Consider the following 25,688-nt stretch of genomic DNA (forward strand, 5'->3'; position numbering starts at 1 on the left):
TGATACAACATATCAAAATCTCAGGGACACTATGAAGGCAGTATTAAGAGGAAAGTTCACTGCATGGAATTCATTTTTTAAAAGAAGAAAAAGTCAAGAAATAAATGACCTAACATTACATTTCAAAGCCCTAGCAAAAGAAGAACAAATGAACACCAAAAGTAGTAGAAGACAGAAAATAATTAAAATCAGAGCTAAAATCAATGAAATTGAAATAAAGAAACAATTGAAAAATTTGACAAAATAAAAAGTTCATTCTTTGAAAAACAAATAAAATTGATAAACCTTTAGCCACACTAATGAAGAGAAGGAGAGAGAAAACTCAAATTAATTACATCCATGATGAAAAAGTAAATATCACAATGGACACGACAGAAATACAAAAGATAATTAGAAACTATTTTGAAAATATGTACTCCAATAAAATAGAAAATCTTGAAGACTTCAACAAATTTCTAGAGACATATGACTTACCCAAACTGAATCAGGACAATATGCACAAGTTAAGCAGATCAATTTCAAGCAATGAAAGAGAAGACAGCATCAAAAGCCTACCAAACAAGAAAAGTCCAGGACCAGATGGATTCCCAGCTGAGTTCTACAAGACCTTCAAAGAAGAACTAATACCAATATTCCTCAAATTTTTCTATGGAATAGAAAAAGAGGGAACACTTCCAAACTCATTCTATGAGGCCAATATCACCCTGTTTCCAAAACCAGACAAAGACACATCAAGGAAAGAAAACTTCAGACCAATATCTCTAATAAATATAGATGCAAAAATTATCAATAAAATTATGGAAAATAGAATACAAAAACATTGAAAAGATAGTGCACCATGATCAAGTGGAGTTCATCACAAGGATGCAAGGTTGGTTCAACATACAGAAATCTATAAATGTAATTCATCACATCAGTAGACTAAAAATAAGAATCATATGATCACCTCAACAGATGCAGTAAAAGCATTTGACAAAATACAGCACCTCTTTATGTTCAAAACACCAGAAAAATTAGAGATAATAGGAACATATCTGAACATTGTAAAAGCTATATCTATGCTATGCCCAAGGCCAACATCATTCTAAATGGAGAATAATTGAAAGCATCCCTCTAAAAACTAGAGCAAGACAGAGATTCCCTAACTACTTCTATTTAACATAGTTCTTGAAATTCTAGCCAGAGCAATTATACAGATAAAAGAAACTAAAGGGATATGAATAGGAAAATAAGAACTCAAACTATGACTATTTGCCAACGACATGATTCGATACTTAAGAGGTTCTGAAAAATTTCAGCAGAAAACTTCTAGAACTAATAAATGAATTCATAAAAGTAGCAGGATATAAAATAAACACTTGTACATCAAATGCATTTCTGTACTTCAGTGACGTACCCTCTGAAAGAGAAATTAGAAAAACTATCCCATTCACAATAGCCTAAAAAAATAAAATATTTTGAAATCAACTTATCAAAAGAGGTGAAAGATCTCTACAATGAAAACTACAGAATGCTAAAGAAAGGAACTAAAGAAGACCTTAAAAGATGGAAAGATCTTTCCTGTTCTAGAATAGGCAGAATTAATATTGTCAAAATGGTCATACTGCCAAAAGCACTATACAAAAATTTTTTGAGAGAGAGAGAGAGAGAGAGAGAGAGAGAGAGAGAGAGAGAGAGAGAGAGAGAGAGAATTTTTTAATATTTATTTTTTAGTTTTCGGTGGACACAACATCTTTATTTTATTTTTATGTTGTGCTGAGGATCGAACCCAGCACCCCGTACATGCCAGGCAAGCGCGCTACCTCTTGAGCCACATCCCCAGCCCAAACACTATACAGATTTAATGCAATTCCAATAAATTACCAATTAAATTTCTCATAGAAATAGAAAAAGCAATAATGAAATACATCTGGCAAAATAAGAGACCCAAAATAGCCAAAGCAATCCTTAGCAAGAAGTGTAAGGCAGGTGGCATCAGTATACTAGACCTTAAAAAACACTACTACAGAGCAATAGTAACAAAAATGGCATGGTATTGGCACCAAAATAGACTTGTAGACAAATGGTACAGAATAAAGGACACAGAGACAAACCCAAATAAATAGTTATCTCATACTAAACAAAGGTGCCAAAAACATACAACAAATGGTTCTGGGAAGACTGGAAATCCGTATGCAGCAAAATGAAATTAAACTCCTATCTCTCACCATGCACAAAACTCAACTCAAAGTGTATTAAGGACCCAGGAATTAGACCAGAGACCTTGTACCTAATAAAAGAAAAAGTAGGCCCAATCTTCATCATGTTGGATTAGGACCCTACTTCCTTAACAAGACTCCTAAAGTACAAGAAACAAAATCAAGAATTAATAAATGTGATGGATTTAAACTGAAAAGTTTCCTCTCAGTAAAAGAAACAGTGAGGTGAAGAGAGAGCCTACAAAATGAAAGAAAATTTTACCATACATACATCAGAGCACTAATCTCCAGGATTTATAAATAACTCAAAAAACTTAACACCAAAAAACAAACAAACAAACAAACAAAAAACAACAAATAACCCAATAAATAAATGGACTAAGGAAATGAACAGACACTTCTCAGAAAAAAGATATTCAATTGATCATTAAATATATGAAAAAAATGTTCCACATCTCTAACAATTAGAGAAATGCAAATCAAAACTACTCTAAGATTTTATCTCACTCCAGTCAGAATGGCAGTTATTAAGAATATAAGCAACAAAAAGTGTTGACGAGGATATTGGGGGAAAGGCACACTCTCCCATTGCAGGTGGGACTGCAAATTGGTGCAACCAATCTGGAGAGCAGTATGGAGATTCCTTAGAAAACTTGGAATGGAACCACCATTTGACCCAGCTATCCCACTCCTTGGTTTATACCCAGAGGACTTAAAATCAGCATACTGCAGTGACACAACCACATCAGTGTTTACAGCACAGTAGCTAAATTATTCAACCAACCTAGATGACCTTCAATAGATGAATGGATAAAGAAACTGTGATACATATACACAATAGAATATTACCCAGCATTAAAAGAGAATAATGTCATGGTATTTGCAAGTAAATGGATGGAGTTGGAGAATATCATGCTAAGTGAAGTAAGCCAATCCCAAAAAACCAAAGGCCAAATATTTTCTCTGATATATGAAAGCTGATCCATAATGGGGGTGAAGGGAGGATCATGGGAGGAATGGAGGAACTTTGGATAGAGCAAAGGGAAGGGAGGGGAAAGGAGAGAGCATGGGGGTAATAAAGGTGTGGAATGAGATGGACATCATTACCCTAGGTACATATATGAAGACACAAATGGTGTGATGCTACTTTGTGTACTACCAAAGAAATGAAAAATTGTGTTCCAGTTGTGTATTCCACTTGTGTATTATGAATGCTATCATGTATAACAAATTAGAAATAAATAAATAAATAAATAAGTCTAAAAAATACATAAAATTAGTTAGAATCATGAAAAAACAAATGATGAGGAAAGACACAACAAAATACTTAGGCTTTACACAAAACAGTTAATATAACAACAGTCATAAAAAAATTCCATTTTGGCCTTGCAGAAATATTTAAAATGTAGATACCTATTTTATGCACTCTTGAACTTACAAAAACAGGTATGAGCTCATCTTTGTAGTTTTTGGCTTGTGGAGCTTGGTAGCACAGGACAGATGCATGAACTGACCTGGTTGCTGAGGAGCAAGGTGGTACCTGGAAGCTGAGGTCCAGATTGGCAGCTGGTTTGACGGTGGCTGGTAGCAGAGATGTGAGTTGCTCCATAGATACCACACTTTCTAGCAGAATCCAAGGTTGATTTTAGGGATATGTTTGCTGCAGGTAGGTGCTATACTCTACCACAATATTATGCACTCTTCTCTGCTCTGCCCCACTCCTATTGCAGAAGCTAGAAGGAAGAGGGGCAACTCAATCGCCTTTAGTTCTAAAACGTGTAACTACACAGAATTATAGTACTGCCCCACTTCAAAGGTGCCCCCCATGATAATATTAGCAGGTGTCTCTAGGTGGGATGAATCTTTAAAAATTGAATTGCTTCCTGAGCTATAAGCTCAGATGTGATCTCCAAAAAATGGCTGCCCACCACAGTCTCTAGTAAAAAAAACAAGTGGAGTACTTCTTATTCAGTGGTTAAATTCTCAGCTCCCTTCCCAACTTAGTCTGAATTTTTCTTCAGCTGTCTCTAAAGTAAGCTTATCAGCTTTTCCTCTCCCACTTTCTCTCCCTGTGACCCCTCCCTCCAGACCTGTCCAGATGCTGGTTCTGGGTTAACTAATTCTTTTCTGTTATTTGTTGCAGTAACCAGAATTTCCAAGTCCTTCAAGTCTCTGATCTTCCAATATTGATAATCAGTGCATTCCCTTTGCCACCTACATCTTTAATCAGCTGTTTTCTCTCTACATGAAAGAGCTAAGATAGGCAGCCTGCCTTCTCTCCACCATCTTGAATTCCCCTTCAGATAATTTATTATGACAACTGTATATATCTCTAGAGCTACGACTGTTAGCATTTTTTCTGCTTTCAGAGACATTTTTTTTAAGAAAGTCTTAGAGATCTGCTCTTATTTCTCACTCCCCTTCCATTTAAATTTCTACTAGAAACTACTGAAACTATTGTTATAAGATAACCATTGAGTTGTTACCAAATCCAATGGACACTTTATTAATTTACTTGAGCTCCCTGAAGCAATTAATAATTTTGATCTATCTTTCCTTCTTGACATATTCTTCTCTTTGTTTTCCTCTTAATTCTCTGGCCTTTCATTTGGAGCCTCTTCCTCTTCCTATCCTTTAAATTTGTTTTTTTCATATAGTCTAGTCCTCAGTCCACATTTCTTCTCACTCTATAAACTCTTTCTCTGGGCTTTACTTACAAAATATAAGCTGATGATCCATCCAACTATATTTTCAAGATAAACTTCATTCACATGCTTCAGCGCTGTGTACCTACCTGCCAGATGGACACCTCAAACTGTGTTTGTCATTTTTTTTTGTCACTATAACCAAAACACCTGATGAATATCTCAAAGGATAAAAGACATATGTTTGATTAATGGTTTAAGAGGCATAATTCTATGGTCTTCTGGCTCTATATATTTGGTCCTGGTGGAGGAAAAACTGCTCAATTCATGGCATCTGGGAATCAGAGGAGGGGAGGGTGAAAAGACAAGAAATACCCTTTCAATACATGCCCACAGTGACATACCTCCATCAGCTATGCCCTACCTCCTATAATACTACACTATACTCCCAGTCGTCCTTTCTCTTGCTAATAAAGTAATGCACTGATGATGTCAAAGCCCTCATAATGCATCCATTTCTCAAAAGTCCCATCTGCTACATTGGGGATACAGCCTTCAACACAGAGTCTTTGGGAGGCATTCCTGATCCAAATCACAAAACAAACTAATCCCATAATTTTCCTTTAAATTATGTAGTGGCTTTCTAATTTGTTCAGAATAACATACAATGTTCTCCCACCATAGTCTGACCTCCCTAGCTTAATCTCTTCTCTTCACTCAACAATGTGTGCCCATTTGGACCTCTGTGTATTGAGTGTATAAGCCAGAAACCTATAATCTTCCTTGATTCCTCTTAATACCTTATTGCCCTCTTGCTTATCTAACTCATTACCAAACCTCCACTTCTGGGTAGATCTTCTATTGTCATTACCCCACCTCCTCTAATCTCATAATGCTAATTTGAGATTACCATGTCAACTTTCTACATAGTCTCTCTGTTTTTTGTTTTGCTCTTTCCTGGCTCTGCTCTCTACAATGTAGGCTGAATGATCATTTGCTGTTCCAAATATGAATATATCACTAGAGTGCGTAAACTCTTTTTCTGGCTCATCTTTGGTATTAGGATAAGGGCCAGAATTCCACCTTTGCCACCTCTCCCACCACTTGTGCCACTGCAATGACACCAGCATTTCAGCCATTCCATCACTTTGTCACTTTGTCCCATCATGGAGCCTTACCACACATTTTTTTTTCTGCTGCCTTGATGGTATCCCCCGCCCCCAAACATCTTATTAATTTCTCTTAACTCCAGTTCACATTTCAAATCTCAACTCACGAAAGCCCTCTGTGACAGTCCACGTGTGCTGACATTCCTCATATGGTTGTATTATACCACTGTGGTTTTTTTTATTATACCACTGTGTTCTCCAGTTTATTTCTATAAATTTATTGGCATGATTATTTGACAAATAACTCTACCCCATCAGACTATAATTTCCAAAAAACACAAAATACCCATTGTTTTGTTTTGTTTTTTTGTGTGTATGTATGTGTTCATTGTGGTATCTTCAACATCATATATATATACATATATATATATATATATATATACACACACACACACACACACACACACACACACACACATACACATACACGAACTGGCCTGGGTGCTTGGGAGCAAGGTGGTCACACAAACATACACAACACACACACACACACAACACACACACGTGATGAGGTGTTCAGTTAATATTTGTTTAATGAATTAATTGTGAATAATTCAATAACAGCATTTGAACAAAAACAAAAGCTAGACGAATTCAAAGTAAGCTCTCATTCTGAGTTTCTCTAAAGTATATTAAAATCAGACATATATTTGTAGTTTTCTTAAATTTTGTATCTTCTGTGATAAATAACTCTCAAATGTTTATATTCTATGAGAAGAAAATGCTACATAATAATTTGAACTATATAAAATATTAGAGTTTAGTGTTATTTACATTTTTGCTGCCTATTGAAAATTAAATTTAATTAAGATAAAATACTCTTAAAATAATGAAACTGGCTTTTGAATTATTCAAGTGCTAACAATATTATATGTATACAATGGCTTATTTATATTTTCAAAAGTTGAGGGCTGGGGATGTGGCTCAAGCGGTAGCGCGCTCGCCTGGCATGTGTGCGGCCCGGGTTCGATCCTCAGCACCACATACCAACAAAGATGTTGTGTCCGCCGAGAAATAAAAAATAAATATTAAAAATTCTCTCTCTCTCTCTCTCTCTCTCTCTCTCTCTCTCTCTCTCTCTCCTCTATCACTCTCTCTTAAAAAAAAAAAGTTGAAATAGCGAACAATATTCTTTATTTCTGCTTTTTTATTTTAAGAGAGAGATAGGGTGTAATAATAAATCATATGTATTTGATTTGGAACTTTCAAAATTGTCACCTGAGATATTTAAGTAGATATTCCACTTGAAACTGGCTTTTTATCATCCCACAGGGTTAAATGGTTGTTTTTCGTCTCTTTCCTTGTGTGTTGTTGGTCTAGCACCTTGCCTGAGAAGTGCTTCACTGCCACTTGGATATACAAAATTGGTAGTGTTTAAAGATGAGCCCTTGAGAATATCATATAAATGAGTAGACCTGAAATTTAATTTTAGCAGGTAACCATAGGAATCTATAAGTGCATAGGTGGATGACATTTAAGCATTGTTTTCTATTGAGCAGTTAGATTTGCTCCATTAGCTTCTAGTTTTAACATAAAGAATCCAGAAAATAAAAGACACTAGTAATATCCAACCAAGAAAATTATGCACAGATTTCAAGGGGCACAGTGAGAACTGCTTGAACTAAAGCAAGGGAGTAACAGCTATATTGTTCAGAAGTAATTTAATGTGCATCTAATGGAGATGCATGCTGCCTGGATACAAATACTTTAAAAACAAAAGCCAGAAAATAAAAGGAAAATAAAAGGTAGTGGGGGAGACCTGAGTGAACTTGAATGTTAAAAAAATAAAGGTAATCAAAGGTAGGAAAGATGCACGTGAGATACTGTGTAAAGCATCTTTACAGACGAACATTGGAATGATGGCAGTACAGAGGCACGGGGATGCTGAAATAAGAAAATCTAAGCTAGAGAATGAAGGGAAACCTGTACATCATATTACAGTAAATAAGATAATTGTCAAATACCAAAAGAACAAGATAATAGTGAACGAGAGAAAGATGACTAAGGGATGAGGATGGTAATTTAATGAAACACAGGAAGACCAAGCTGGGTCCAACAGATAGCCCCTATCATGTATTATTGAGCATTCATATATATGAAGCATTATATTAGCCTGTCCTAGGGAAACCTGAGTTTTGTGAATTTTACTTTCACAATGATACACTAGCAATCACTACTATCTATAGGTAGTAGAACATTTGTCGTGGTCCTCCTTTATGGTATCTTTCATTTATTTTGACCAGAGTGACTCTTCAACTTCACTACAATATAATGAGACATGCTTTTAAAAAATATATCTAGATGTTGTTGTTCTGTTATAGACCTCATGTTAATTGATGAAAGGCCAAAACTTACATGTACAAGTAATGACAAGTAATGTACTACACAAGCTGTAGCAATTTTCTCCTCCCTTGGAATGCTAAGCTTTTTTTATATTTGTTCCAGTCCTTCTGGATGTTAGCCAAATATAAAATAGTATTTGGTACAGACAAATATTGTACAAATTTGTCTTTTTGTCCCAAATTTCTGATGTATGAATTTACGTCGCCACTAAATCTTTCTGTACCTTCACTTTCACCTGTGTGAAAGTAACAATCGTGCCCCCACATATCTCTAAAATCAGTTAGGGTGAATGAAACCTACAAGAGTGATATAAACCTTTCCAAACACACATATCAGTCTGGGCACAGCTGAGTCTGACTCTATAAACCATCTTGCAAAGTGCTAATCCACATAAGTCAATGCTGTGGGTGCCAGGAAACTCTCATCTCCTCCTCTTTTGGATTGTAGCCAACAGGGGAAGTTCTAGTACATGAAAAGAAAGGGTGTCTTTCTTAGTAAGCCCTATGGTGGTTCTGAAAACTTTTATCCACCCCTCCCTCTACTCAACCCTCACCAGCATGGAGCTTAGTGCATAATCACAGGCTCAGTTTTGAATTACCATGAGGACAGTGGCTAGAATACAGTGTGGTTACAACTGGAGGTCCTCATGCCTGGCTGTGTTCCCAAGCACTCAGCTGCAGCCCTTGAGCCACAGCTTCTGACGAGCTCTAAGAGATTCCCAGAAAACTGCTCAGATGTCTGCATTTGCTGGCAAGCATAGCTCCAGGCATATGGTCAGTTTGAATGGCCTTGGGAATCCTCCAACAGGCTTTAGAACTTGAAAGGGTTAGGTGGTTTGATTATCATTGTATCAGCCAGTCACTCAACATTTTTGACCCTCCACAATTTACCAGGCACTGTGCCTTGCCCTCTAAGGAATCAAAAGAAGAAAGTCTATGAGTTTTAGGCTCCACAGATGAAGATGAGATAGATATGGCAAAGCACCTAGCAAAGTAACTACCATTGCAGTTATGAATGGTACTAATGAAGGTTGAAAATCTAAGGAGAGCATGCACTAGAATAAGCAGGGATGCCTTTCCAGAGAATATGAGACTGGAACTGAATTGCAAAATTTGGATATATTTGGAGTAAGTGGAAAGAAGTTAAGAATCAATAATATAAACAAAATCTTTTTTTCCAAAAAAGAAAATAAGTAAGAATAGTAATGTGGTAATGAGAGTGACAAGATTCAATAAAAAAATTGTTTTTCAGTCATCTATTTAACCACACTCAGAGAATATTAGCTGTAAAGTAGCCATTATACTAGATGATGGATATAAAGTGATTAGCAAAATAGACCAACTACTTGCCCTCTTAGAGCTTACCTTTTAGTTGGGAGGTAGTTGAAAAATATCAAGTCAGTAATAGTAAATCAATTACTTATTTATTAAAATGAAATAAGTAATTCTAAACTGAACGATGCGATGAAGGAAGTATCCTGATGCAGGAGAAATGTGGAGACCTGAAAAGGCACTTGGGAATGGCTAAGAAGAGCCACTTAAATTGAAAACTGATGGATGATAAAGGTCCCATCACTGAAAGAGTCAAAAAGAAGCATATTACAGGCAAAAACAACAGGATACACAAAAAGTCCCTAAAAAGGGAAAAGCTTGGCATATTTAATATACTAAAAGGAAGCCAGGGAGGTTGATTGAAAAGGGCCTTAGTGATTCCTTTGTAAGTATGTTTTTATCACAAGACATGCAAGATTCTTTTTTTTTTAAAGAGAGAGAGAGAGAGAGAGAGAGAGAGAGAATTTTTAATATTTATTTTTTAGTTTTCGGCAGACACAACATCTTTGTTGGTATGTGGTGCTGAGGATCGAACCCGGGCCGCACGCATGCCAGGCGAGCACACTACCGCTTGAGCCACATCCCCAGCCCCATACAAGATTCTTGATATCTCAATATTGGAGTACTCATACAATTGGTACTGAGAGTTCAATGTTTGTTGTCAATGACTTTTCACATTACACCTACTACAGCAGGCCAATAGGAGAAGTGAAGACAATGAATGTGATCTTGGTCATGTGGAATGTGGGAAGTGGTGTGCTTATGTACATCATTTTTTAAAAAGTTTGATGCTTGAGTTATTCATAAGAATTGGTTAGTTTGATGGTGTGAATACTTGTAATACTTTAGCTTAAGTTATAATGTACATATTTTGCATATTAAGAGATAACAGTGCTGGTGATCCATTAATTCTTAAGATAATATATTGGACGATGACCATATTGCAGATTGAGTCCCTTATCATGGTTTTCCATATAGGTGAAAATGGAAGTGATATCAGAGTACAGATAGGGTTAGACTAGAGAACTCTAGTTTTGGTGATATTAGCTGTTTTATGCCTTTCTCAAATATCATCTAATACTCTTAATATTAAACTCATTAAACAAAAGTAAACAAGCCACAAGAGAAAAAGACAAATTTCTGTAGCATGCTTTATAATTTTTTTTTAATTTGTTCATTTTAGTTATACATGATATTAGAATGTGTTTTGACATATCATACATACATGGAACATAACTTCCCATTTTATGGTTGTTCATGATGTGGAATTACACTGATCGTGAATTCATGTATGAACACAGGAAGGCTATGTCCTGTTCATTCTGCTGTCTTTCCTATTCCTATCACCCCTCCCTTCCCTTTACTCCCCCTTGTCTAATCCTGTGACATCTGAAGCAGTTGACTTTAGTGATTCAAAACTAACTCTTAAATAACTACATGTGTAAAGTGTTTGTGTGTATAGTGTGTGTGTGTGTGTGTGTGTATGTGTAAAAGTGATTTGAGCATCTGATTCTTGAATGCAAACATATGAAAGAAATTACTAGGACATATTTGTAATACCTAGGGATTTTATGCACAGTTTACTACCAAAAAGAATTTTTTTAAATCCAAAAGTGAAAGTAACCCCATTATTAATACATTAGAAGAATAAATCTAGAACATTAAATATATTGATTAATATTCTACAAGTCTCAGTGTATATGTATAGCAAACTACAAAGAGAAGATTTTAAATTTTTCCAATGGATTATTTCCTTTTCATCATTTTGTATTGTTAACACTAGCAAATTGAGAAATTGGATGATAATAGTTGGATTTTTATTCTATCTTTTATGCAAAACCTTGAAACCTTTCATAAATTAAACTTCTTACTGCCCCTGGGAAAACACAAAATGCAGAGCAATTCCTGTGGCATCTCTTGCCATTTCTGTACAGGCCAGACATTTAGTTCTACTTAAAATATTTAAAATAGAAAAAGATGAATCCTTTGGCCATGCTTAGAATGTAAGGACCCTGGTCAATCAAGACTGTACAGCATTAATACTCTGCCAACTTGGACTGCATTCACAGCAATATTGAGGCAGTTTGTGATTCTCTGATTCATATCTGTTGTTAGATTACATCCTTTTAGTAAAAGAGAAGTCCTTTTCATTCATATATGTGTACACATAGAAAAGTGAGGAGTAAACCTGTGTCAAGGTGCTCTAAACTTTGTAGTGCCTTTTAAAGAAACATTTAACATTTTACAGATCTTTTGTATTAGACTATGCTCTGTCTTAACTCTGAACAATCCATTGTATCAAATGGCATCTTCAATGTAAACAGAGGTAAATATGTATAAGGTCCTCCTTGGGAGGTAGAGCTGTTTGAGAGTTCTTTTTTATTTTGCATATGGTATATGGTTCTGTGCCCTATTTCTGCCAATGACATATAGAAAAGTTAGTATTTATTCTCTCTTGATGTATTACTGGCATCTTTGAAGTGTTATACAACAAGCATTTACTACTGGATAACTAAGCACTTCTATCCTTTGTTTCTTTAATTAACTTATTGATCTACACTGAATCTATAGGATCAAGCTTATTGAGACAGACTGCCTATTCTTCCCCCAAGAGATGGTTGCTGGTCTCCTCATGTTTTCAAATAAAAGGCAGACAAACCTGCAACACATGGAACCCAAAGATTTCATAAAGACTTTGGCAATAGTACCTTACAGATATTTCAAAAATAGTTGTGCTTTATCACTTCTTCTGTGCCATCACATATAATGAGTCTTTTTAAAAGACTAAATACAGCTCTCTGATTTTCATTTAATGGAAGAAGTAATAAAGTTTAATTGTATACTTGAACATGGGGTGTCATTTCCAGTACTTCTGATCAATAATTCATCGATTGCTTTTGGCTCAAAGTAAAATTTGAAAGAAAATATAGCCAGTGGGAGCTTATCTCACTGTAGCTTTATCATCTCTATTAATTATGCTTTTCCCAAATTTGGATCATTAGGCTACCAAAGTGACAGCAGATGGTGAGCAAACGGGACAGGATGCTGAGAGGACCAACACAAGAGCAAAGTCCCTTGGAGAATTTGTTGAAAAGCTTGCCCATGATGCAGAAGGTATTAGAGAAACCATGTTGTAATCATTATTTGTCTCAACAGAAAATAGAGAAAAGAGATTATAAGATTCTCTTGTAAAGATGCTATTTCTAAATTCAAGGGTTGAGTTTTTCAAAGTATTTTGTTAAAATATTCAAGAACATTATCTACTGACAACCTGTGACCTACAGTGGTAAATGAATGACAATAGCCAATGAATTAATGATGATAAGCACAGAATAGTGGTAAATTCTTGAGGAATGACTATTACAATTAAATTACTCATGGGAAAGCTACGTTTTGCTATTTTTGTGTTCAAAACTATTTAAATATTTTTAATTTTTAAAAAGGCTTATTTGATAATCTATTTGGTACCTGAAACCAGCACTTTAATTTCTCAAAATGGCCTTTCAAATACTTGGTACAAGATTTTTAATGAACATCTGTTGCTTGGGATTTGGATGTGCTACTTCACCAGAAGCTCCCCTGCATTTTGTCCACATTTCCCCAGGAGTTAGTTGTTGGCAACTGCCAGTATGATGGAGAGTTAAAGTAGAAACCATCTTTGGGCAAAAGCTCTTCGGAGACCCAATTGATGAAAACAGATAATGCCCACACCACACTAAAATAAAACTAGCTCTTAAATGTCTACTAATATAAGTATGTATGCATGTTAAGAAAGTTTTTAAAAAGTAGGGTTTTTCTCTCTAAAAATAAAATATTTTTTATTGCTCTATAACATTATGCATATTAGATTATTTGCTTTGTAATATAGTTTAATAAATCAGGAAAAGATCTAAACTTCAAGGCAGATTCTAACTAGTAATTCTTAGATATCACATACAGGAAGATTCCCCATGGCAATTAGGAACAGAGTTTTAAACATGTCAGAATCTAAAACAGAAGTTACTTCCACTAGAACAATCTTAGTGAATTTATGTGTTTTATCCTCTGTCAGATGAGATTGGTATGCTTTCCCTGGGATTATTTTCCATGAATGCAACTTAAAAGTCCCCTTCCCCAAACAGCAACCATAACAACAACAACAAATCCCAGGGTAAGCATAGCAGTTTCCCTCCATGTGGCTCCCTGAAGATGCCAATTGATGTTCTAAGATCTCTCCTTTCCTTCTGTGTGGAATTTCAAACACCCAGAACCAAGATGATATGCTCATCCCAGAGACTCATTTTAAAAATTATCTCAATGAAATATTGGTACATCAGAATAAGTGCTAACACATGCACTAATAGACCTCCGTGTCATTACTGCTCACTTTCTCTTTTACATTGAGTCCTCCACCCACCATCACACAGAGACACGTATTTGTGGGCTTTTTTTTTCTGCATGGCCAAGGCCATTGTACAGTTTGTGCCCCACACCAGACACCAGTGGAGACAAATTGGAGATGATGTTTAACATGGGTTTTGCAAACTTGAGATGATGTTTAATATGGGTTTTGTTCAATGACCATATTCTCTGACTTATTACACTGAAAAAAAAAATGTGTCTTTTTCCCCAAATTGTGCATTGGTCAGGTGATCTATCTAGATGAGACATCTTTTTCTAATTCATGTGAAGTGACATGGGGTTTTTGTACCTGAGGAAAACAGGGCACTGCTCACTTCTGCCAGCAGACACTATTTGGCAGAATTGATGCAGCTGTTAAAATTGAAAGCGAACCAGAATATTCCAGTGATGTACTAAATTTTTGCTAAGATGTAAATAGGTTATACAACATACTCAGACTCCCCCTCCCACCCACCAAAGCTACAATAGGGAAAGTCATGAGTAATTTTGCATTTTATTAGTGGCAATAAATTGCTATGGGAAAAGTGAATGCTTCAGCCTGGCATTTGTCCACTTTGGTTTTATGTTTAGGTAGAGATGAGTGCCTCACCTCTCCCCCACTTTAAGTCATGGCCTAATTATAGATGATCAGCTTCTCTTCATCCAAGACCTTGTACCCCACTCTAATTTTATAATATATTCTCTGATATGACTCTCCATTAGGTCATGAATATTTTACACCATGCATTATTAGAATGAATGAATGGACATAGGTGAACCCCATTAGTGTCGATGCCCTGACACATAATAGCACCTGAGGTTAGACACCCTTCTAGGCTGTTTCTCAGGTCAGAGTAGCAGTGTTCATTCTTGATTACTTTACTTATCACAGGATTTCTTTCAGATTTATGTACAAAATCATCCTGGCATATCCTGAAGATGTGGCTTATTTTTATTTTAGGGATACTGTATAACTCCGGAGATTCTCTTCATTTTATCAGCTTGGAACTAGATTTAGGGACCATTGTTTTGAACATGATGACACACCTTTTTGCATAGTAAGACTTTTCCTGATTCACATTAATCTTTTCCCTTTACTCCTATTTTTTCTTATAGGAGAATTGAGTCACCATGTTTTAAAGACATTTTTAATTCCTTTAAATTTTCATATGAAATAAGGTCCAAATAAATGAGTAAATTCAAAAGCTATATTTATTTCACAAATATTTTCAATAACTGTGCAAAAGAAAATATATTGCAGTGACAACATATACCTCTGAGTAAGAGGTTAAATAACACATTCATCTTTAGTATTAAAATGCTCAGAGAAGTTTTAATCTCACATATATATAAGCAGTAGACCAAGTAAACCTCTTCTATTAAAAGGCTTGCTTTCTTAACACAGCATCATTTTGCTAAAACCATTTTTTGTGTACCCTATTAATTTCTTTAGTTCTTTACATAATATTTTAATTAAAAATAAAATGATCTGCATTTCAAAACATGCAGCCATTTTTAACTTTTTCTTTTCTCTCTCTGATGTCATTCTTTTCTGCATAAGTTTAGCTTTGAGCCTAAACCACAAGAGAAACAGTGAAATTATATCCCATGTTCTCCCTTCTCTAGTATGGCTTGTGCTCAGACCTAAATTAGATCAAATTTCAAAGAAATATTTTTATCATTTATATACTCATTTAATAAAGAAAAAACATGGCTTTCGGAGATTAAGAAGTGGGATTTATCACTGTCAATTTTAAAGAGTGAATATAAATGATGTCTGTAGTTCCTTATATGCCACAATTGGTTTAAATCAGCTTTGCCAACAGGCATGTGCTCAGACTAAAGGATGAGGCTGTCCCATAGGTATAGCCAAATCTATGACAGATTCTACTTTTTTGAAATTTTAGAAGAATAAAATATCTCCCATTTAATCATTGACCCTCTGGTATGCCTCCCATATGGTCTACTGGACCAGAGAGCTTTCAATTAATCAGTTCATGGTCACAGTGGCCCCATAATAGACATGACACATGATGCTGGATATCTTATTAGCATGTGATAGAATCTTGGGAAGGTTCTTTGACCTATCTCAGGACGACTATTAGAAATGTTCACCCTCACTAACTTCTAGGAATATAGCACCTGAGCAATGATTTCTTCCACAGGGCTAGGGGTGGTTCCTAGGAGTATTCTTTAAAACACATGATTGAAATTTTTCTGCAAATTAATCTATTGCTATCTAAGTATGTTCTGACCATTTGAACAAATATATCACAGACCTGTGGGCTTAAAAGCAAATTAAATATCTTTTTCATCTTTCATAAAGCTGATACATCCAAAATTAAGTCACTGGTGTAGCTAGTGTCTGGGGAGGAGCCCCCTTTTTATGTGCCAAGGGCAGTTTCTTGTTATAACTCACATGATGGCAGGGTCAAGGGAGTCCTCTGCAACTATTGTATAAGGTCACAACCCCTTCCCTGCCCTCATGATCCAATCAACTCTCAAGAGTCTTACCTTCATCTACCATCACAACAGGAATGGTTTCAACACAAACCTTATGTCTATAACAAAGGCTATAGGAATAAGGTGTTGACTGCAGCAATTTTCTTACCAAAGACATTTATATGAAAAGGAAATTACAAAGGTGCATTTGGGAAAGGGATTGAAACTAATTAAAACAAAACAAGCAAACAAACAAAAGAAACTCCATTTCTTCTACTAACCCAGTACTCCTTGCACTCCAGCATGTGTCAGAAGCTCCGTTAGGACTTGTTAAAATAACAACACCAGATTACTGGTCCCCTACTCCCAGAATTTCTATTTCAATAGGTCCGTGGAAGGCCTGAGAATATGCATGTCTAACAAGTACCAAGGTGATGCTGCTGCTACTTAATGGGGGAACAACATTTCAGATCCACTCTACTAACTAACCCACCATTTCACCACCCACTCTGGCTAATATACATTCCTGACTATGTGCATCTGCTCAGGAGCTTTGACCAGTATAAATCAGAAAATAATCTCTCCAGAAATGAATGTTCAGGATTTATTATGTTTACAGAAGTCTTTAGATACCCTCTTGACAATATATATATATATATATATATATATATATATATATATATATATATATATATATGCCAGCCCAGACCCCCATTCTATGGCTTTTCATATATGATATTGTAGAAAAAACTATTCAGCAGACAAAGAGTTCAGAAAATATCTCCCTTCAGCTCACCAAATTAATGTTCAATAGAACACTTTTCAAGCAACTTTAGTCTAAAATTAATGGTTAGAACTCTGTAAAATGTTTCAATTCACCAATTCTTTAAACTTTTATTTGACAAAGAATTCTTTTTCCAAATGAAATTTTGCCCAGAACACCAACTTATAAAACAGATTCTTGGCAGAATAGACATTATTTGTAGAATACCTGAAGTACCTGGAGAATCCTAATATTCCAACAAATACAGCTTGAAGCTCCATTTAATGCATAAAAACATGGACTGCTAGGATGGATGTTACTGCTGGAAGGCATCTTCAAGGTCTAATCTATACCCTTGTCCCAGGACCAGTGCTCCTTCCCTCACTCCTTTATAACAACGAATACAAGAGTACTTGTGGAAACTCAAGGGCAAGTTCATGTTCAGAAACCTCATCACTGATAGTATTTCTATATTCAGTATTTTAAAACAGACTAAATATGACAGTTTTATCAGAAATAGGAAGATCTCTTGTTTTCACTTCCAAGAACTAGACTGCACATCTCTTTTTTTTTTTTTTATTTTTTCTTGGAAGAGAATTTGACCCACTGCTTTGTTAGTATTCTTTCCTTTTGAGTTTTGAAACTGTGTTTTAATTCCTGTGTCCCCTAAAAGAAATCTAACATGAAGAATTATGTCACATTTCCCTCTTTGTTGGTGATTGTTACACAACTGCCTCTCTCTTTCCCAGCAGGAACATCTCTGGCAAATTACATTCCACTTGGAGGTGGTGGTAAGGAGCAGATGTTGAATGCCACTTTCCCTTGTGACACTTTTGTTTACTAATTTGCAAAATTTGTTTTACCCCCTGCAGCTGTAAATGAAAAAGCCATAAAACTAAATGAAACTCTAGGAACTCAAGACAAGGCCCCTGAGAGAAATTTACAAGAGCTTCAGAAAGAGATAGATCAGATGATGAAAGAGCTGAGGAGGAAAAATCTGGATAAACAAAAGGAAGTTGCAGAAGATGAGTTGGTGTGAGTAGATCCTCTATTTCTTCATTTGATAAATTGAGCTTTTAAAATTATGTATAGATTTCTAAATTTCTATCACACATTTAAGCAGATGATAATTTTATTCTGACCTGGAAATGTTTGCTATTTATTTATTTTTCATTTAGTTACTAAGGTTATACTTACTTTGCTCTAAAGTGAATTAAAAGCATTTTTTTCCTATTTTTATAAATAATCAAATAAATGATTTTTCCTGGTATTGTCCTTTTTATAATTAGATTAATGGATTTTCTTTATTAATAGCCTGTATTAGGAGCTTTTAAACTATCAATAATTTTTTGTTTTAATAAGAATACTTTTGGATAAATAAAATTGTGTGTTAGCCAGACCATCCAAATACATTATTAGTTCAGGAAATTCAGGTAAGTCAAACCCAAGCAATTCCCAGATCACTCAGTTGAAAGAAAAAGAAATGTAGGTTGAAATTATAACATTACATTGGCATAACAAAAATAGAGTTCTGTTCATAGTTTCTAAGCAAATATGTCAATATTCATCCAGTATATTCCCGTTATGGAGAAAATGTCCCATTTTGTGACAGGGGTGGGGTTTTTTGTTGTTCTTATGTGAAGTAAATCATAAAACTCATTTCATCAGTCATGTTCTGTGAATTACATGAGACCCCACCAAATGAAAATGATATCTTACTAATGAATTTCGAAGTTGGGATTTTTTTCTTTCTGTTTTAAATTATAAACTATGTGCCACCTTCAGGGGCCAGATTTCAATTGGATTTAGTACAGACTGAATCTGCCTCACATGCTTACGTTTCACGCTTTTTTATATTATCATCTCTTGATAGCACAGTTTAATACCAATAAGTCCTGAGGCAGTGACATTATTGTCTGTGCTTGGGCTGGGTGGTTACAGAGCTGCAGAAGGCCTTTTGAAGAAAGTAAACAAGCTATTTGGAGAGTCCAGAGGCAAAAATGAACAATTGGAGAAAGATCTCAGGGAGAAACTGGCTGACCACAAGAATAAAGTTGATGATGCTTGGGACCTGCTGAGAGAAGCCACAAATAAAACCAGAGAAGCGAATCGCTTATCTGCTGCCAACCAAAAAATCATGACTGCTTTAGAGGTGAGTGTTAGGCGCTTTCAATAGACTCTTGGGGATGGGGAGTAGGGTGGAACAGTCAAGTTGATACACATTTACAACCATCAAGAATGACAACTCTGAACAGAGACTACTAAGCAGAACAGAAAATGATCATCTCTCTCTCTCTCTCTCTCTCTCTCTCTCTCTCTCTCTCTCTCTGTGTGTGTGTGTGTGTGTGTGTGTGTGTATGTATGTATGTATGTATGTATGTGTTAGAGAGAAAAAGAGAGTGAGCATCCTTAATGACTATTTTCCATTGAATCAATTAAAATTCAGATAACTTAGGCTATGGAATGTTTTTAAAGACAGTATGATACAGTGAAGAAGCTCTTTCCTGGGAGTTAGGGGACTTGGATCTCAATAATGAGTGCCACTAACTGTAAGATTGTACCAGTCAATTTATATCTCTGAGTATCAGATCTCTGACTCTTCCATGAGTGCATTATACTAGAGCATACCTCGAGTATTTTCAAATCCCAATGCCATATGATTTTGCAGTTCACCATCATAACCCACAAATTTGATTCAAAGATCTGGCTGCCAAAAATCATAGAAGTCTCTACATTTTTCAATGGAATCTGTGCACATGAGCAATAGCTCACTGAGAAACCAGAGCTGGAGAAAATCCTGGATTCTCTTTTTATTTGCACTGTGTTCCATGCAAATGATACTTTTAAAGGGACTGACAGGAACAGATCAATTCTGGGTTATTTCCCCACCTTTCTCTCAAAGAGATCTAGAAATTCTAGGCAGCCCTTTTGCAGAGGCTTTCTCAAAATGTGCCTTGTTCTAGAACTAAAACAGATTCTTCCATTGTTTTCTTTCTTTTAACTTTTTAAAAATTTCTTCTTTCTCTTAACATGATTAATCACTTTCCCTACAACTAAATTCAGTACGTAGGATGGCACAATCCTGTGTTTGGTAAACAACTTTCTTCACAGAGACAAACCAACCTTAGCTGATTTTGAAGTATTTGACCCCCATAGATCTGAACAGCAGCAGCATTGCATTCCATCTCTACTGTCATAGAATTCCATTTTCGAGGATAAAACAACACCCTGGCATAGCATATGCTCTCAAAAAAATTTTTGTTGAATGCCAGTGATGATTGAATTAATGAGCCTGGATTTTAAAAAAAAATCCACTAATGTTCCTTTGTGTTAAGAAGTAAAAGGATGAACTAAATTTTTAAAAAAGCAATTTATGGGTCCCTCCTCTAAGGTATAGCTTTGTCATTCTTGTAGAAGACTGAGAAGGCTCACTTTTTTTTATAACTGATGTGTCTAATCTTAACCAATTTGTAGTCTACTGACAAGCTAGCAATATTCAAGAAAAAGCACCATCTGGAGAGGCTGGAGCCCAGGCTGCCGTCCTGTCAGAGGCTCCAGCATGACTCATTCTGCTTGGTGACACACCAGTGGTGCAACTTATTCGGAGGGGCACCTCTCCATTTTATGGCTACAGTTGAAGAAATTAAAATGACCAGTGTGGAGAGCATGATAAGCATTAGAGAAGTATTTCAAGAAGAGTTATAGTGGCACATAAATGGTGCTTTCAGCTCTTCCTCCCTTTTCCTTCCTCCCTTTGCAGAGGCTTTTAGTGATGTTTAAAACTAAGAGCCATCATTCTTGGGTACCCCAAGAGACTCCTGTAGCTTATATAGTCAGTACTGAAATTCTATGTCATCCTTTCTGTCTTTTGTTTTATGTGCCACTATTAACTAAAGGCTTGTTTAAATATTTATCAGATAAAATAGATGTTTAATAAATTAACATGAATAAAGTACAAATTTTTAAGGTTGCTGTGTCTACCAAGGGTTTTGCCAAGCTACCTAAAAACATCACCTGGAAAGTCCATACACTCCAATTGGGAATCTGGTTAGTCTGCTCTTGTGTGTGGCCCAATGTCCATATCCTAAAATTCACTGGGTTTATTTGATGCTCATCCAGGCTTGGGAACAGTGGATGCACTGTACTCATTGGATTAAATAATGAGCTATTTTTAAAATAAACCTCCATTGTGTTAGTGTCTTCAATGAAGATGATATAATTAAAAGCCAACTTGGATGGTTTATATTTATTTTAAAGTGGTAGGCATGCATTTTTTATTATTAAAAACTTTTATTAATTGAAATTCATTGTTATGTGCATGTACAAATATGCCACAATGAACCTACTATGATGTATAAATATTATGTACCAATAAAAATAAACTTTTATCAAGCCCCTTACTATAGTCAGGAAATACGCTGACCACAAAATTTATTGTAACAGCTCTCAGTCACCATGATGTGGTCCTCAGAGTAACAGTATCAACATCAGCTAGAAATGGGTCAAATATGTGATTTCTCATGCCACTATTAACTTGTGCTATCAACTCAGAAATTTTGAGGAATGGGGTGGGAGGTCTAGCAACCTGTTTTAAAAAATCCCTCCAGTGAATCAGATGCAGCCTTAAGTTTGAGAACCCAGATATAAGGAATAAAACACCATTGCTGATAACTGTCTAGTGGGAGATACACACAAGCAAACCACTTATACACTAGAGCAGAGATCATGGAGGTGAGCAAAGGGAGCCTCAGATGTCCCCAGGTTCTCAAGGGGCTTCAGAGAGGCTCTGATACTTGTGCCTAAAGGGTGCTACTTAGTAGAAATAAAAAGAGAAAAGCATTACAGAAATAGGAAAAAGCATGAGCTCAGGCATGAAAAAAGAAAGGTTGGACATTTGAGAAAAAATTCGGTGGTTTGATAGAATTGGAATGAAACCTGAATGGGAGTAAATGTGTAGACAGCCTTCCAAGATAGGCAGCCACCAGAGCTGGAGGTGCAGGAGATTGCATTGCGAGACTAAGCCAGAGAGATGGGATTTTTATTCTGAAAACCGAAATATGGAGTCATGGCTTAAAATCACATTGGGGAAATTTGTGAAGGGTTGACATAAACTGGAAAATTGGCTTTGTATTGGAACAGTGCGAGTTTAGCCTATGAAAGTGGGCTAGGTAATACTTAAATGTCTGCCCCATCAAGCTGCTGTTGGTAACCAGGGTATTTGAGGTTGAATAGGAACAGTTCCTGGCCTCCTGGAACTTAGAAGCTCCTGAAAACTTTATACATTTTATTCTCTCACTATGTGTAATATTGTGATTAATACTGACTGAGTCAGCAAAAGAGCTCCAAAAATTATGGCACCATACAAAAAAAAAAAAAAAAGAAAAGAAAGAAAGGAGAAAACAGCATGAGCACAAGCTTGGAGCTCTGAAAGTGTAGGGTGATCTGAGAAATGTCAAATGCAGCAGTGCAGCTCATTCATAAGCCACATAAAAGTCTGCAACAGAAGATGGGTCTGGAAATGGCATTTGGAGCCTAAACATAGAAAACTTTGAATGCAGACTACTAGAAGTGGCAGGGTTAGAAGGGCATTTCTGGTGATGGAGAGAAAACTGCAGGGACTGATGGGCAGAAAGAGATGAGGTGAGCAGAAGAGTGAAGCAAAGAATGTGTATTGAACCATCTGTCAGAACCTTGCTGAAGAAGAGATTGCAAAGAAAGAAAAGAGTAAGTTGCTACCTAAAAGGTAAGACAGGAAGGTAGCATTTGTTGGTTCCTGAAAAATCTACCCCCTACAACAACGGAAGACAGGGAGTTAGTGTCCAACTTGCAAAACTCTGGAAGGAATTAAGATCTAATTAGTATAAGAAGTTAAAAATAAGAATATAATCAACCTTGACATTCAAACAATGATTTAATAATTATGTTCATGGCATACTGAAGAATAATTCTCTCAATACATGGGTATTCCTTTTTGTTCCTCAAATACTCCATTTCTTATCTTAAGTATTTTACATCCTACATCATTCTCTGTCCATTTATTCTTTTTGTTTATTTTTTTGGCATTCATTTTTTCATTACTTAAAAGGATACATGAATTCACTCATTCATTTTCTCCTTCCTGTGTTAGTTAGCTTTCTACTGCTGTGACAAAATACCTGAATTAATCAACTTCTAAGTTTTTCTTGGCTCTAAGTTTCAGAGGTTTCAATCCCTGATTGGTGGGCTCAGTTGTTTTTAGGTTTTTGAGGGGGCAAAATATTATGGCAGAGAGTGTATAATGGAGAAGTTATTCTTCATGGCAACCAGGAAGCAGAAAGAGAGAGAGAGAGACAGGAACTAGGATCCCAATATCCTCTACAAAGTCATGCTTGCAGTGATCATACTCCCTTTCTCAGGCTTCACCTCCAATGGTTCCAAAGCTTGCCATTGGCTGATGAAAAAGCCTTCAACACATGGTCTTTGATAGCATTTAGGTTCAAACTGTACCACACCTCCAGATAAGCCACGAAGAACATGTCTTCTTTCTGACTCTATCATCAGAGTCTAAAGCAGCTCTTGGCACTAAAGCAAAACAGACATTTTTTTTCCAGTGAATGAAATTTCATAAAGCAAAGAAAAATAAATGTTGAGATCTCTATAATTTTATCAATATGTGGGAGCTCCAGATCTCTTTCTTTGTTTCAAAGCTAGATTCCATCAATGTCTAATTTGAAAATTAGCCACATCTAAAATCTCTTTAACCTTTACAGGATTATTTCTGCCTTAGTATGACAAAGAACATATTTTGATCTTCACAGGACAATGGGCTCTTTAAAGTTGCTCAACTGGAGTTTTACAAAAGAAACTCATAATTTACTAAAGCCAAAATGGGTGCAGCTCTTCATTTAAACCACATGTGAAAATATTCTTCTCCCTACATCGGTACAGCACTTTAAATTACCTTGACTCGCTAATACAAACAAGCACTGTTGTGACCAAAAAAACAGATTCTTGACTTTCTGCACACAGTAGAACTTTAGATAAGTTAAAAACTGAAGACTAAATTGATAGTTATATAGCAAATGTCAGATTTTCAGAAGAAAAGATAAGTGGAAATCAGGGATATAAGGACTGCCCCTGCATTTGTTGTCTATGAAGAGGGGGTGAAAAATCCAAACTTACCCTGAATTAGCCAGAGATGAGAGTAGTTGAAAAAGCAAATGTCACTGGAAAAGTTTCAAGTCTCATTTTCATTTATTTAACTGAAACCATTTATTAAGGAAGTTCATCTAACTACTAGAGATTGTGATAATAAGACTTTGTTTATAGGACTTGTAATAGTGAGGGAGATAGTCACTAAACCAATAAACAAGCATGTGATATGGCCATAGAGTTTTGAAATGTGGGATGATGTGTAGTACATGGGTTTCTGGATATATATGATCTGTGATATTGCATGACACTTCCAATGTGTCATCCTTCATCTGCAATATGCAGCTCAGGAGGCTGTGCCTTCTCATCAGTCCCAGCATAAGTATCTATGATACATTTCTATCTCTGATGTTCATTAAATAACCTATGCTTTTAGAAACCCCAGAAGAAGAAATCAAGCTAGTTTTGTTCTACATAAAAACTAAAATAATCATCTACGTTTCTATGGTTTGTGGCCACCCTATTGTATATGATTCAGCTTAGTGAGTGCTAGGAAGAATAATGAAATAAAATAATTACTACAATGGTTAACAATTACATAGTGTCACTCTGTGCTAAGCAGTGTTTTAAGCCAAGTCTTCCCAGATTTTACTAGGTATGTCAATCACTTGGGGTTCTCTTTAAAATGCAGGTAGTAAAAGTCAGTAGTTCCCCAGAAGTTATTGAGATTATGCATTTCTAACAAGCTTCCTGGTGATGCCCAGGCTACTAGTAAATGTGTAGCAAAGGACTAAATATTTTACATGAGGCTTAAGATTTCATAGCATTCAGAACTAGAATTCCATTCCAGCAGCCTGTCCCTTGAATTCCTCTTTTAATCACTGTGCCCTAATCTGTATATAATTATTGGAAGGAAGATGCATGCTATTTTAGATAGGTGGTTGGTAGGTGACCATAAGCAGAAAATTGAGGGAAGAAGCATGCCAGAGAACTTGATAATAATATACAGGAGAGAGAAGTGCAAAAGCAAAGGCTCAGAGGCAGCTAGATATATGTACTGGGCACCATATTGAAGTGTTGGGAAGACACTAGGAAAGGAAGGTATGAAGTCAGCACTAACCCAGTGCAAATAAGAAATGTGATTTCTGTAATGAGAGAGAGTTCTTTCATTACCCATGGCCCAGGATCTATCTATCATTCAATAGATCAGTATTCAAATTTATTTATGCTATACTAACTGAACTGCATGACCCTTAAGTAAATCACTTAATGTCTTAGTCCACTTG

The 25,688-nt window shown here is 35.8% G+C and overlaps 1 protein-coding gene across 1 annotated transcript in view; it reads left to right on the forward strand.

Annotated features, from left to right (window-relative positions):
- The window catches only part of LAMA2 (laminin subunit alpha 2), a 576,405-nt gene that overhangs the window by 442,017 nt on the left and 108,700 nt on the right, over positions 1–25,688 (forward strand). The window contains exons 35-37 of the mRNA XM_081295188.1: positions 12,689–12,800; positions 18,144–18,306; positions 19,213–19,423. Of these exons, the coding sequence (XP_081151314.1) occupies positions 12,689–12,800; positions 18,144–18,306; positions 19,213–19,423 (486 nt within the window). The remainder of the gene's footprint in view (positions 1–12,688; positions 12,801–18,143; positions 18,307–19,212; positions 19,424–25,688) is intronic.

The sequence above is a fragment of the Spermophilus citellus genome, assembly GCF_964194105.1.
Source record: "Spermophilus citellus genome assembly, chromosome: 5".
In the NCBI taxonomy this organism is placed as follows: Eukaryota; Metazoa; Chordata; class Mammalia; order Rodentia; family Sciuridae; genus Spermophilus; species Spermophilus citellus.